Here is a 12,762-nt window from a genome sequence, read left to right as displayed (position 1 = left end):
AGAGATTTTGTCTACCGAATCCTTCTTCATTCTGTAGATAGCAGCAAGGAGTCATAAGAAACCAGCGAAATCAGTTTTTCCATAGTATCTGAGATCGACGCTTCTATCAATGCACCCTCGTCAGCCTGATGGAGCTGCAAAAGTTGTGAAAGTCGGCGACCGGTTGACTCGCAATGTTAGAAGTAGATAATATGTGATTCATATCCATAAATCCTGAAGTACCTGTGCGAACGATCTCCATACATGAATTCCTCGGCAAAAGCTTGCGCAGTTACACGACTTCAATGCCAACTTGGTGTCCGCATCATCGTCTTGACTCAGAGCCAACCATGTATACAGGACTTCTCAATCTTTATTCTGTGACGATGGTCCATCGTTTTACCTCCCCAGGTTGGCTGCACGTCTCGCAACGGGACCTGGAGACTGCTGCGAATTGCCCATTTCCCTCAGAGGATCACGCAATCATAAAGAAGCACCCGAATCGCTTTCAGACAAACCAACGGATTCGAACCATTGAGCTCGTGACGGAAAACGGATGGTCAACACCGTAGCAAGCCGCTACAGATATAAGGAAATCTGGGTCTTTTTTCTGCTTTTTCCTTTTGATATGGCTTGTATCCGCTATCCAATCAATTCATAAAGGCGCAGTTGTGCGAAAAGCCTGGTTTCTGACGCTGTCCTTGGTTTTTTGGCGCTGGGCAAAGGTTGATGACGGGTTAGTGTAATCTGGTGCAGGGTCGATCCAGTCTATCTTTGTAATCATATCATCGTGCCGCGCTCAAAGCTGTCGCGGATCTCGGCAGTATACTACCATACGTTAGTCTCGTGGTTGCTTCATACCGTATAAGACCAGCCATACCTTGTTATAGAACCTGGCAAGCTTCTGGTTGAACTGCTTGTTCTTTTCGTTGATATAAGTTACATCTGGCTCGTCTTCTCCGCGGCGCTCCCTGCGTTTCCTGAGGCGAACTTCTTCTGCCTTTTTCAGGTCGTTGACGAGCTTATCCACTGCAGATCGGTCAGGCTTGTTCTCAATGAAGTCTGTCGAGTCGGCTGTTGAGTAGAATGTTCCATTCTTGTCAACGGCTACCAGCTCGCCGTCATTGGTCTCCACGACTTCTAAGCCACCGCTGGCGGCAGCTCTTTCAATTGCAGCCATCTTTTCTCTCTCGTATCCTTCCAGATCAGGCTGCATCTCCCGCAGCTGCCTCTTATATACCTTTCGTGCATCCTGTCTGTAATCCTGGAATGCCACGTCATCACGGTGTCGCTGTTTCTTTTCCATGCGCTTATCCCATTTTTCTGACTCTTCCACTGTCCAGTCCCAAGCTCTTTTTCGCTCAAAGTCTTCCCCGGACGCTTCAGTATCTGCCTTCAACAGATTGTGCGACGCAAATGCGTGCTTGCGAGATAGTGATGCTAGCTGACTTTGATCGGTTGCAAGACGTTGAGACTCCGCCGCTGTCTCTTTCAGGTTTCGCTCAGTCGCCGCTTTCTGTTTGAATGTCAGTCAAGATGAACCTAGGAAGCAATCATATTGGGAGATAAATTTCGCTATTGGGGTAGGGCGGGGAGCACTGACAGCGCGAGCGCGGAGAGCCTTGAACCTTTCCTGCCTCTCACGCGCCTTGGCAGCAGCATCAACTTCCTTGGACTCGTCTGCTCCAGTGTTATCTGAAGCTGCGCCGGCTTTGGCATCCATTACCTCCTTCTCCGCCGAGGTAGGCTTTTCTTGCTCTGCGCCCTGTGGAGAGCTGTCGTCGCGATCTTCTCTAGGCATCGTCCGCGGGCAAATAGGTATGACTTTTCACTGCCAATAAAAGGTGGGTAAGATAGAATCAGATCCCAACGCACAGCGGTAATAGTCGAAAGACTGTTAAGACGTTGGATGGTGGCCAGAAGGTTTACAGGAAACAGGTGTGACGTCGGGTGACGATACGTTACCGTATCCGTCTCCCCTGTATTTGGCCCTTCCTCGTGACTTCCGCCGCACTTGACCAGCAGCGTTGCGTCCTCGACGGCTTTTGAGCATCCATCATCGTCAAAGGGTTTCTGCTTATTACCATTGTTGCCCTTGTTCCCATCTTATTAAGCTTGTAAAGCATCAATAATCTATGTTTTCGTATCAGTTGCCCCGGATTAAGCCCCCAAAGAACTTACAGCTCTACCTTCGACGCTCTATATCTCAAAGTAAACTCCCTAATAACCTGACGAAGAACGGGCATAGCAATGGTCGCCCACAGCCAACTCCATCTCAGTTGCTTCGGTTCTCATTATCTGGTACTACACAACAACCGCAGGTCACTCTACATGAATCTGAACTCGATGAGCTGCTACAGTCATTTATTGTCGCGCCTTGGGCCTTGAAACCCCCTTTGTCACCATGGAGTATCTTTGGAAGGAGAGCCATCCCATCCACTCATCAACAGGATCAATCAACACTGAAAAATGCAACATGTTTGCGTGACCTTTATCTATACGTCGAGCGCGAGATAAATACGAATATAGATGGCGAATTCTTGCTTAAACATTGCAACCTTCTCAGTCAAGCTCTTCACCGGTGTCACCAGCATCACCCATCTAGAGAGATACTGTCATTCTTGAACGCCTTAGTGACGCGGCTGCATAAACTCGGAACACCAATATCCAAGGACATATCCTTCTTAGGAATGCACTTCGCTTGTTTGTCGTTTTCGTTTCTCGCACTGAAAGGCCATATAGATGATTATAAACGCATCACCAATGAAAGGCTAGAACCGGCTGATAGTGAATTGCTAATCACTTCTCTCCTCTCCACGCTACGCTTAATACGGTTTGAGGATCCGGGCTACGCCAACAATCAGATGGTCTATTTACTCACAGGAGAAGGTCAGAGTTCTCACAATATTCAATACACATTGAGTGACGTTCTATGCGACCTCTCAGGTAAGGAGGACTCTGCCGGGGTCATCGGAAAGTATGCCTGTCTTCTCGGAATGCTACAAGCCGAACAATCACTGGAGAGTGTATGGAACACGTTGAAGCAGCATCTAATTCCTGGCTGCAACCAAAGGCTAATCGCTGCTTCATATGCATGTGTGACTGCATTTATCGATACGGGACGGCTGAAGGAAGCCATGTTGTGTCTTACAGAAATATCGGAACGTGCAAGCAATACATTACCAGAAATCTCAACGGAATCTCGGCTGATACATTTACTTATTGATCACCACTTGTCAGACAAGTTATTCGAACTCGCGGGGAAGGAAAATTGTATGGCCCTTCTAGACTCCCAGCTACGAACCATCGAGATGAGACTTGGTCTAGGATGGCACAATGCTCAATCTTGTCATTCAATGATCGACGATTCTCTGCACCCTATCGGATCTCAGCCCTTCCTTACTGTGGATGGTGATCATGTGGGTCTCCATACGACGCAACGCTTTGTGGAAGAAATCCGTGCTTTAGGTTGCTCGAACTCAAGCTCTGATCTTGGTAGAATCGCCGAGTTGTTGGATGAACATGAAGGGGAAGATATACCGCTTTGTACTCAACATATGGGCTCTTGGGACAACCAATTTGCTTGGATGCCTCAGCGTTCTCCCATCGAGTTTTCCCATTGCCTAAGTGCTCCTGGACACAATACTCGCATCCCTTGGGACCCCGCCTCATTAGGTCTGGTTTGTGCGCGGTTGGACTGCCAGGGAAAGCCTATGGCAGACGAGCACACCCTTCACCTGCTGCAACTTGGCTACTTATGCATGCGACCCGCCTCCGACATAGAGCAGAGTGAGTGGATAAGTTCTGGACATATTGTCGCGTGGGATCGGGTGAACGGCGGCTTTGTAGCCATATTCGTCGGCAAGGGTCATGGGGTCATCTCTTCTGGTTACCTACCGTCATCTCTGCCTTCGCCTTCGAGGGTTGGTGCCCTCTCGAGGATCGTCATATCTAGGCATTCTTACAGGTTCAAGCAGAGTATAGAGGCGTCTCTCGTACTTCAAAGGGCACAGGGGTTATATCACCTCGACGTCGATCGAAGCCGAGGACTAAAACCATGAAGCACTGGGCCATCTCTGCCAACTGTCGTGGAAAGTCTGGCAAACTTGCTGTCGTTGAGCGATTAGGGACTTTTGTCGGTTGCCACGACCTACAACAACGCATTGATCGTTAGATCATCTCGTGACCTGCCTCAGACAGGGACTCTACAGCGGACCCATGCTCAAGGGATGAGATTAAACATAGCTAACCCGACTGAGGGACTCTGAGCCAAGAATTACAGTCTATCCTATCAAGTGAGGGTTGGAAGGCGCAATAAGACCCTCATTGCAGAAAATATCACAGAGGAAGTACCAAGGACTACAGGAGGGGGACCACGAAGGTGGAAGTCGTCGATATTCGCTTGGCAGTATAGCGTATATCTGAAATTCTGTTGTCCCCGTGGCTAACATGATTCTATGCTGTCCCCGTATTAACATAAGGTTCAACGTCTTTCAGGTTTCTGAAAGTGGTAGTCGAGATCAACTGGTTTCATACCCGAACGTGCTCCGAGATAATTGGCCAGCTTGAACCGTTAGGCTACTCGAGTAACGAAGCAAGGGGTTCGGGGATCCCCTTCAAAAGCATACGGAGTATACCAAAGAGTACGATCTTGACATAGACCTTCGGAACGCGCCCCGGCCCGAGCTACAATTAGACATCACATACCTCCGCCATTTGACAATCTGTTCTAGAGATGTAAGCAGGCCGTTTTACAGTTACTATTAGCATTGCGCATTACTCTAATCACCGCGATAAGACCAGTACTGTCAATCATTTGCACCACTACCTCACTCTCTGTGGCATCACAGCACAGAAGCACATCCATACAACGATATGATCCGCGTTTCTAGTCATACCACAGGTATCAAAACACTAATTAATCACGCCTGATGACAATTTAGAATTCTCACGTAACTAGTTAACGGCCTGATAGTCTGGACGGAGAAGTACTCTACATAGATACTCTACGGACCGTCGGAAGCAGTCTAGAAAATCGTGCTAGTTATTACGTCCGAGCGCCAGGACTAACTGATATCCGCCCACTTGGTCGACCGAACTAAAAGGTGCAGGCAGCAGCACGGACATGGGGCTCCTAACTTGCTCCTGTCAGCCATCTCGGTGACAAGACTTAACTAACTAATTTCAGCTGAGAAAGAGGGGCTCCTTGGCTGTGGCGCAACTATCTACCAGGTGCTTGGCTAGGTGCAGGACCTTCCGGGACCATTTAAGATACTAAGTCGCCATAGCTGAGATTGTTATCGGAGACTTGACCATTACCTGTCGAACAAATATTACACGGTACATAACGGTTATGTGATCCAATGAATGGACACAAGTGGGTTCCTTCAGCGATAGGTTTACGATGAGATACCCATCATGCGATAATCGAACTGGTTCTGCAGCATGGAGAACGCGGAACCATAGCTCGTACGAGACATGAACTGCACTCGGAGCACTTAATCATGGCCAGGTTTGTTTTCATTTCCGTTAGAGACGAAGGCAAATGCGAGATACACGACGCGATCATGAACTGGACAACCTGTAGGACATCGTATCTAACAGGAGCAAGATACCTGCTCACCTAACTACATGGATTAAACGCTAATTTGACGGGGCCATAAATGTGATGCATCATCCCTCATTTTCGAGAGTTCTTCCTGCCAGCGAAACACAACATTCGGCTCAACATGCAGTAGCCTACCTGAATGACAGAAATACGACAATCCCGAAAACTATCATGTGCACAAACTACACTTCGAAGGAATGGATCAGCCGTGTAGTATTATACACCAAAGCCAACAAAACAGAAAGGGCTTGACCTATATCGAGCTACTAGATGGAGCAGATATAATAGATCCGTTAACAGGGACGCATCACAACACTGAATCTCTTGGCGACTTGCCAATTCATCTCCTTGGTGGATAAAAGGAGCCTTGGACCCGCCGGAGAGGTATGACACGGGGAGGCAGATTGCACCAGGAACAGCAAACCGAGCGATGAGAGATATGTCATCAGAAACAATGTTGCATGCCGCCTATGCACGTCAAGACAGTTTCCAGCTGGAGCATCCAGTTCCTCTCTGAAGAGTCCTATGTTACCCATTGCACCTATATAAGTTGGCCGATAGAAGCTGAACCCCGCTTCAATTAGAGTCCACAGTTGTTCTTTAGGAGTTTCCGTCAAATCACGGTTCGGCCAACTACTCAGAATATTTTCATGATAAGAGGTATTCCTGAATGCGCCGACTTATTTGCTCGACTATTCCTACGACTTAGCAGGATGCGAGAAAGTTCGGTTCCTAATTGACGGTGCCACAGATCGCGTCAGATCTTGGGGTTCTAGAACTCTCACTCTAAGTGGTGGCTCTCTGTTTCTACTTACACGGCTACTAAAGGGTAATAGGTGGTGATACTTCGTACAACGACCCTAATATGTACTCCCCTACATGATACCACATAACGACTGTCGATCAGAATGGTATCTGCCACCCCAGACTGAGGTATATGACCGGAACTTCCGAACCGGCTGCTATTATTAAAATAGAATAGTGATTGTCACATTTTTTACTAAGCGTTCGGTAGTCACCGTTTGATTGCCGCTCTCGGGTTAACAAATTGGAGATGACATGGTAGCGACTGCTAATTCGACAATACGTTAGCAGAGAACGCAAGCAGCCTGTGATTGATCCCACAGAAGAGATTTTTCGTTACAGTGCTGCAACAAACGTTGCGAAAGTATATTCTCCACAGAAGAGCAGAAGTCATCCCCGAGGAACTAAACTAAGCCATCCATATGGGTCCAAGGGACAGAAATCGTGCGTACCAGCCGCTTATGCAACATGATCAATTAATTAGGTTCCTCGCACCAATGAGGCTATCGTGCTGGTTCGTTTAGCCCTGCATACTCCATGGCAATCTGACTCAGTAATGCATAGCCATGTGAGACCGGGGCTTCCTTTGCAAATTCCCGCCAAAGAGAGGATGAGGAACCGATGCACAGCGCTAGACGTCGTTCAAGCAGAGAGAATACTCTTTCTAGATATGTGCATGCACATATACATGTTAATGCAGATACATACGCTGGGGACTTCCCATAGGCTTTGAGTTTCGTCATAGCTGATGAGCTATGCATGAACCGGACAGTGTCTGGTTACACTGGAGTTATGGATCCTCTGCTAGTTTACCATGGCCACAGCCACGGTTTTGTTTAATCCGACTAGAACCTGACCAGACCTCTTAATAGCCTTCCTGGGCTACGAACGTACTAAAACTAACCTTCGACAACGGGGACTAGCGGACGGGCCGCTCTTCCAAGTTCCAACTGCGGGTCGCCCATCTTTTCGGAGCGTGGATGTCTCTCTAACCTGTTTCTTGCGGGCAAGAAGGCCTTTGCGTCGTGACATGCCCTTTGGAATTCCAGGACACGAGAGCAACAATATCTCTTCTCTTCCGTTCTCAAGGTCTAGCTCGCTCCTTCATTCCCTTTTGAGCAGGTCCTCTCCCAATCGCCAATGCTAACTAGCTGTTGCGGTTAGACAAGCGCCACAACAACCTGTCAGGGACGCACAATGTAACTGCTCTTGGATGTCTAAATCATCATCCGTGAGACAGATATGTGTGACCACACAAAGGTCGCTCTCCCCAAGTTCCCCAGATAGTCATGCTAAATTTGCACTGCCACTGCTTGTTCGTTCCGGATATTCGGATACCATCCCGTATATACGGTAACGCCGTCAGACAGTTGCTAGGCCATGGCTCTAGCTCCTCTTCTTGCAGGGTTCCTAGAACACAGAAGAAAATCGGCTTCATTAAAAGGTTTGCCCCCGTCCGTAGTTTAATTGGACTTGCGGGGCTCCAACGTTGCAGCTACTTCTTGCACGTCACTGCAGTTTTTTGATCAAATATAGACGCACTGGTAGGTGCTACTCGCAGGAATGGTGAGTTGGCGCTCAGGAAAAACTGGGTCAGCGGACTGAAAACCGACTCTCGAGTATTATTGATACACTTAGTGTGCTATCAGATTACTTATCACAGAAGAAAATTTATGTTCGTCTAATGGTTCTGTTGCACTCTCTCTCTCTCTTCTCATCATCTTCTACGGGTGCTCACGGTAGTATTTTTTTCAATCTTGTCATCATTGGTCTCTCCAAACTGCGGATGTCTTTCAAGAGGAGTTGGGGACCAGGATCTAATCTATCGTGTCTGCCAATCGTACCCAAGGGGACGTAAAAGTAAGGGGATTTTCGACAATGCGAAAGATTGAAGGAGATCTGTATCGAAAGACCCCGAGAAGTGACCAACAGCAAGAACCCCCTGCACCAGGCAATCCAGGAGCGCCGTTGTTGAATCATATGACAGCTCGAAGAGAACTGAGATCGTCCAGCCCAGAGCGCCAGAGATCATCACACTTTTCGCCGTCTGAAGAACCACCGAGGTTCTTATACCCTGATGTTCAGGCATACAACCCAACGGTTTCATCCACGACAGCCGCCTATAGTTCACCATCACCTCACTGGTCCAGCCATGGCCAGTATGCTGTTGCAGCTACCAGCCTCGGTTCTCGCCATCCTGACTACTCTGCATACCAGGGAGCATGGCCAGCGATGCCGTCCACTTCTGTTAGTTCATCGCACAACACGTCCGTTGCTCCGAGGAGGAATTCGCACGAAGCTTGGAGCCCATACTGGAATCCGTACATCTCTCCGCTGAGTCACGATGGTAGGCGCAGAAGCTCCGATCCAAGGGAGAAAGCGCAGAGCAGTTCCCTGTAAAGTCTCATTTCTTTTTTCTAAGAATCACCCTTTTCCGTTTTGACATACTCAGAATCGCCATCTTCTGCAAACATTGTGCTGTTGTGTCAGATATCTGATGAGTCCTCCGTTGATAGTTTAAGTAGTTCCCCAACATCAACGAACTCGACCACTTCACATTCCAGCGCAAGATCACCTAGTCGCGGAGGTAGGAGCATATCTGGCGTCCCCGCAGGATTCGAACAGATCCTCCACCCTCTACCGCCTGCTCCAGCTTCATTTGCTACTTCCCCATCGCCAAAGGCTAAGACGCCTATGTCCCGGTTCCGACTGCATATTCGGCAACAACCCATTGCAGCGCGAGCTTGTGGTGCCGGTGACAAGGATAGACGCTCTATCGACCCTCCTCCGATTGTGCAAATGTTGCTGGCCGATTTTGACCCTTCCTCAGAGAGCGATATGGAGTTACTGAGAGACCCACGATTTACCGTGGGGTGTCTGTTGTATTCGGTGACTCCGTCATCATCTCACGGTGGTGCCCACGGTGAAGAGTGGGAAGAGCGGATACACCGATCACAAATTGTCGAACCATTCAGGTTAAATGAGGCTGCGGGCATGGGAGGAAATCCTAGTGGTCAACCACAAGGCCGATCCGTGCAAGTGCTCTCAGGCAAGCTTTTCGTTTCTCCTTTCTTCGTCGAGGAGGATCCCGATCCGGAAACTGCTCCAATGTATCCAACATCCACTGGAGGACAGAAAATTGGTAGTTCGACGCAGCCTTTGCCTGCGGCGTTCTTTATTTTCACGGATTTGTCCGTCCGTACCGCAGGTCTCTACCGGCTCAAGTTCCGGCTCATGAATTGGGGATTTATTGAAGAGACAGGCGAGTCCATGCCTATTTTGACTGAAGTCTGGTCAGATACATTCCGCGTGCATCCTGCAAAGGACTTTCCAGGTATGCGTGAATCGTCACGGATAACAGAGCAATTAAAGGCTCTGGGAGTCGGAGATCTGAAAACCAGAAGCAAAGGTAAGGGAAAGGGACAAGGCAGATAGGGAGATCCGAGGATCAAAAGAAAAAAAGATCCTGTATTTCTCATATTCTGGTTTCCTATTCCATGCTGTTCAAGATGATACGGCATATGGGCTTCCAGGCACAGATTTTCTCTGGAGAATTTCTGCATTCTATTGAACACATACTGTAGCTTTCGACCCTCTTTCATCCTGGATGGGAGTTGCGAAACTTCTGCGCAGATATAGGGATAACTGATACAGGTATCGTGTTGCGCTTGTAAGGTCGCTTCTCACTAGCTCATAGTGTGGAATGGTATCATTTCTTTCCCGAAGATAAACCATTCTTTTGCTTTTTCTTCTAAGTGTGAGAATATATCGTACAGGGTATCAAAAACGCAAATAAGGCGTGAGACTCGAGGCAGAGCGGAGATTCCTACCCGAACATCATGGAAAAGGTGATATGACGGTGTAGACGGTGTTCAGAGAGACTTCCAGAAGATGCAAAATGCAGTCAAAGGCAGCTGTGGCTCAAGATATCTAGCCACCCAAGAAAGCGAGGCCGTCGATTATCACATTTTTCACTGTATTTGACATCAAGTATCAAGTAATTGAATTGGGATCTTCACGTTATAGTCTTTATTGTCCCAGTTGTCTGCCAGCTTCTTTGTCAGTGACAGCAGTTTGTCCTCCGCAGCAGCAAATGAAAGGAACTCCCGACCGAGGTCGGAATCCCCATCTTCGCGCAGAAGCATTGACAGCAGCAGGGCAGCCTTCTTGCTTCCATGGTTGAAGGATAACTCGTACCAATCTATCGCTAGCTTACGATAATCGTCTTTCGTCCGTGACTGCTTGAAAAGCGATACAATGCGGCTTCGGATACCACTCGTATTCTGATCTTCGCGACGTGGAAACCGGCCGTGGTGAGTCAGGTAGTAGAAATTGGCGAGTTTTCGACATGCTTCTGCATCGCCGGCTGTTGCAGCTTTGTTCATGCATTCTTCATACATTTCCAGATCTCCTTGCGTTTGCATCACATGCGCATATGTGACCAGCGCACTGGGGTCCTGGTATTCCAGCGCAGCGACTTTCAGTGTCTCGTCGGTGGCTGCTCGATCACCGACTTTCTCCGTCAGCCAGGCGTATATCTTCCACGGGGGTTCTAGGTTCCCGTTCATGGATATGTCTTCCATCATCGATGGTAGCAGCTTAGTCGGATGGATCCTCTGCATGAGCTTTTCCATAGCTGCGATAGCCTCACGGTACTGTCCCCGCCGGCCTAATATTTGAGCGTACATAATCGTGACGCGTGGGTCTGGGTCCTCGGATTCAGTAGCCCACTGCTCAATGCGGTCCAGTATAGGCGTCCGGCCTGCTGTCGGAACACGCTTCAGATGTTCCGCTGCGACATGCAAAACGGCGAGAAACCCGCCTGCTGAGGCGGTTGCAGTGAGGGTCCAACGGGCCATTGGATGTGGTGGGCGACCGGTGGGGAATGATGCAGCAACTGCAAAGACGGTATCAAGGTCTAGTTGCCAACTGCCCATTAGATGATTTCTATGTCGTTGAAGCGGCTCAGGTGCGGGGAGCAGATCCTGGCAACGTACCTTTTGATATTCTCCTTGCCGCCATCGCGGTGGGAGGTCCAGAACACGCCTCTTCGATGATGCGTTTGGAGATATAGATGTAGGTCTCAGCACTGATATCGGGCAAGCGACCGGCTCTCATGGCCGAATCGTATAATCGGTGTCCGAAGTTCGAGTAGAGAGCAAGTAGACCTTCGGGATCATAATTTTCTGTTTGGCCACGAATGCCTAAATCCACGTAGGTCTGGCGAGGGGCTGTAGCAGTCGATCCATTTCCACCTGCTTGCTGGCGTCTTACTGTCGGGGAGCGCGGTGCTGCGCGAGCTGCGTTTTGAATCGAGGTTGAATGAAACGGTCTCCGGGAATTCGCAGGAAGCGTACGCTCCGAAAGGATCTCTCCATGAAGGCACAGTTGCCCCAGAGACCTTGGAGGCCATCTATGGGGCGTTATGATGCGCGAGGCACTCATGGTGGGTGATTGAGGTGCTTGGGTTTATTTATTTTTTGTACGGAGAGAAGTCGGAGGTTTTTGCGGAAGCAGAGCAAGTTACCCGATTGGGAATCCAGCTGGTGTTTTTAGCATTTCGCCGCATCCTCCCGCCATCGCGTCATCTTCCTCTCCTACCATAACTGACTATTGTGAATTATCTTATCTTTGATAGTGAACAGAAAAGAAGAAGAAGAAGACAGAACAGCATGAATTCCAGCACGATTATCTATAAAAGAACAGGTCTCTGGACTTGCAACTTCCAGGTCTTCCATCCTCGTAATCTTCCACTCCGCGCTCCGCATATGCTCCTCCGCAATATGTCCAGTACATCACCCACCTCACCACCATCGTCAAGTCCTGCCTGTACTCTCTCCTCTTTGGATCATCTCGTCCTCACTGTCCGTTCAATTCCAGCATCTATCAGGTTCTACACGTCTGTCCTGGGGATGGCGCATCAATCCTTCACTCCGCCATCCGACACTACTGGCACTGCACGTCATGCGCTCCTGTTCGGTGGCTCCAAGATTAACCTCCATGAGGCCGGCAAGGAGTTCGAGCCAAAGGCACATGTCCCGGCACCTGGTAGTGCGGACCTCTGCTTCCTAACTGATTCGGCGGTCGAGGAAGTTGTCGGGCGCCTAAAGGAGATGGGCGTAGAGGTCTTGGCCTTTGACGGAGAGGAGGTAGTGAAGAAGACAGGGGCTAGAAGCCTTCTCAGAAGCATATATATCAGAGATCCGGATGGGAACCTGATCGAGTAGGCCCTCTCCGTTGTGCTTTCTGGTGCTTCGTGCTCATACTCGTTATGTTCCACGTTCATTTCCTAGATGCCTTGAGTCTCCATTCTGTGACCTCTGGTACTGATTATATTGAAAAGGGTTTCGAATCCGACTAGGTAGGCTCCC

At 49.0% G+C, this 12,762-nt stretch overlaps 5 protein-coding genes across 5 annotated transcripts; 3 read left to right on the top strand and 2 right to left on the bottom strand.

Moving 5' to 3' along the window:
- Window positions 1–655: 655 nt before the first annotated feature.
- Window positions 656–1,860, bottom strand: C8Q69DRAFT_61652 (SYF2 splicing factor-domain-containing protein). The gene is made up of 3 exons (XM_028633839.1): window positions 1,583–1,860; window positions 860–1,495; window positions 656–807 (listed from the first exon to the last, which is right to left on the bottom strand). The coding sequence occupies exons 1-3, from the start codon at window positions 1,778–1,780 to the stop codon at window positions 760–762; spliced, it is 882 nt and encodes a 293-aa protein (XP_028482820.1). The 5' UTR covers window positions 1,781–1,860; the 3' UTR covers window positions 656–759.
- An 809-nt stretch (window positions 1,861–2,669) lies between these two features.
- C8Q69DRAFT_446679 (hypothetical protein) lies at window positions 2,670–4,153 on the top strand (the record flags this gene model as incomplete). The annotated part of the gene is made up of 3 exons (XM_028629149.1): window positions 2,670–2,868; window positions 2,926–3,902; window positions 3,947–4,153. 3 exons carry the CDS (start codon window positions 2,670–2,672, stop codon window positions 4,151–4,153), a joined length of 1,383 nt encoding a protein of 460 aa, XP_028482819.1.
- A 4,116-nt stretch (window positions 4,154–8,269) lies between these two features.
- C8Q69DRAFT_513489 (velvet complex protein) lies at window positions 8,270–10,185 on the top strand (the record flags this gene model as incomplete). Its single annotated transcript, XM_028633315.1, has 2 exons — window positions 8,270–8,738; window positions 8,844–10,185. 2 exons carry the CDS (start codon window positions 8,270–8,272, stop codon window positions 9,824–9,826), a joined length of 1,452 nt encoding a protein of 483 aa, XP_028482818.1. The 3' UTR covers window positions 9,827–10,185.
- On the bottom strand, window positions 10,102–11,941 carry C8Q69DRAFT_61478 (hypothetical protein). The gene is made up of 2 exons (XM_028633838.1): window positions 11,389–11,941; window positions 10,102–11,309 (listed from the first exon to the last, which is right to left on the bottom strand). Exons 1-2 carry the CDS (start codon window positions 11,834–11,836, stop codon window positions 10,378–10,380), a joined length of 1,380 nt encoding a protein of 459 aa, XP_028482817.1. The 5' UTR covers window positions 11,837–11,941; the 3' UTR covers window positions 10,102–10,377.
- Window positions 11,942–12,174: 233 nt separating this feature from the next.
- Window positions 12,175–12,618, top strand: C8Q69DRAFT_509127 (Glyoxalase/Bleomycin resistance protein/Dihydroxybiphenyl dioxygenase; the record flags this gene model as incomplete). The annotated part of the gene is made up of 1 exon (XM_028633061.1): window positions 12,175–12,618. One exon carries the CDS (start codon window positions 12,175–12,177, stop codon window positions 12,616–12,618), a length of 444 nt encoding a protein of 147 aa, XP_028482816.1.
- Between the last annotated feature and the right edge of the window lie 144 nt (window positions 12,619–12,762).

Source organism: Paecilomyces variotii (assembly GCF_004022145.1).
Source record: "Paecilomyces variotii strain CBS 101075 chromosome Unknown C8Q69scaffold_10, whole genome shotgun sequence".
NCBI classification, from domain to species: Eukaryota; Fungi; Ascomycota; class Eurotiomycetes; order Eurotiales; family Thermoascaceae; genus Paecilomyces; species Paecilomyces variotii.
The sequence above is the reverse complement of the archived record's forward strand: the minus strand, read 5'-3'. Positions and strand labels throughout refer to the sequence as shown.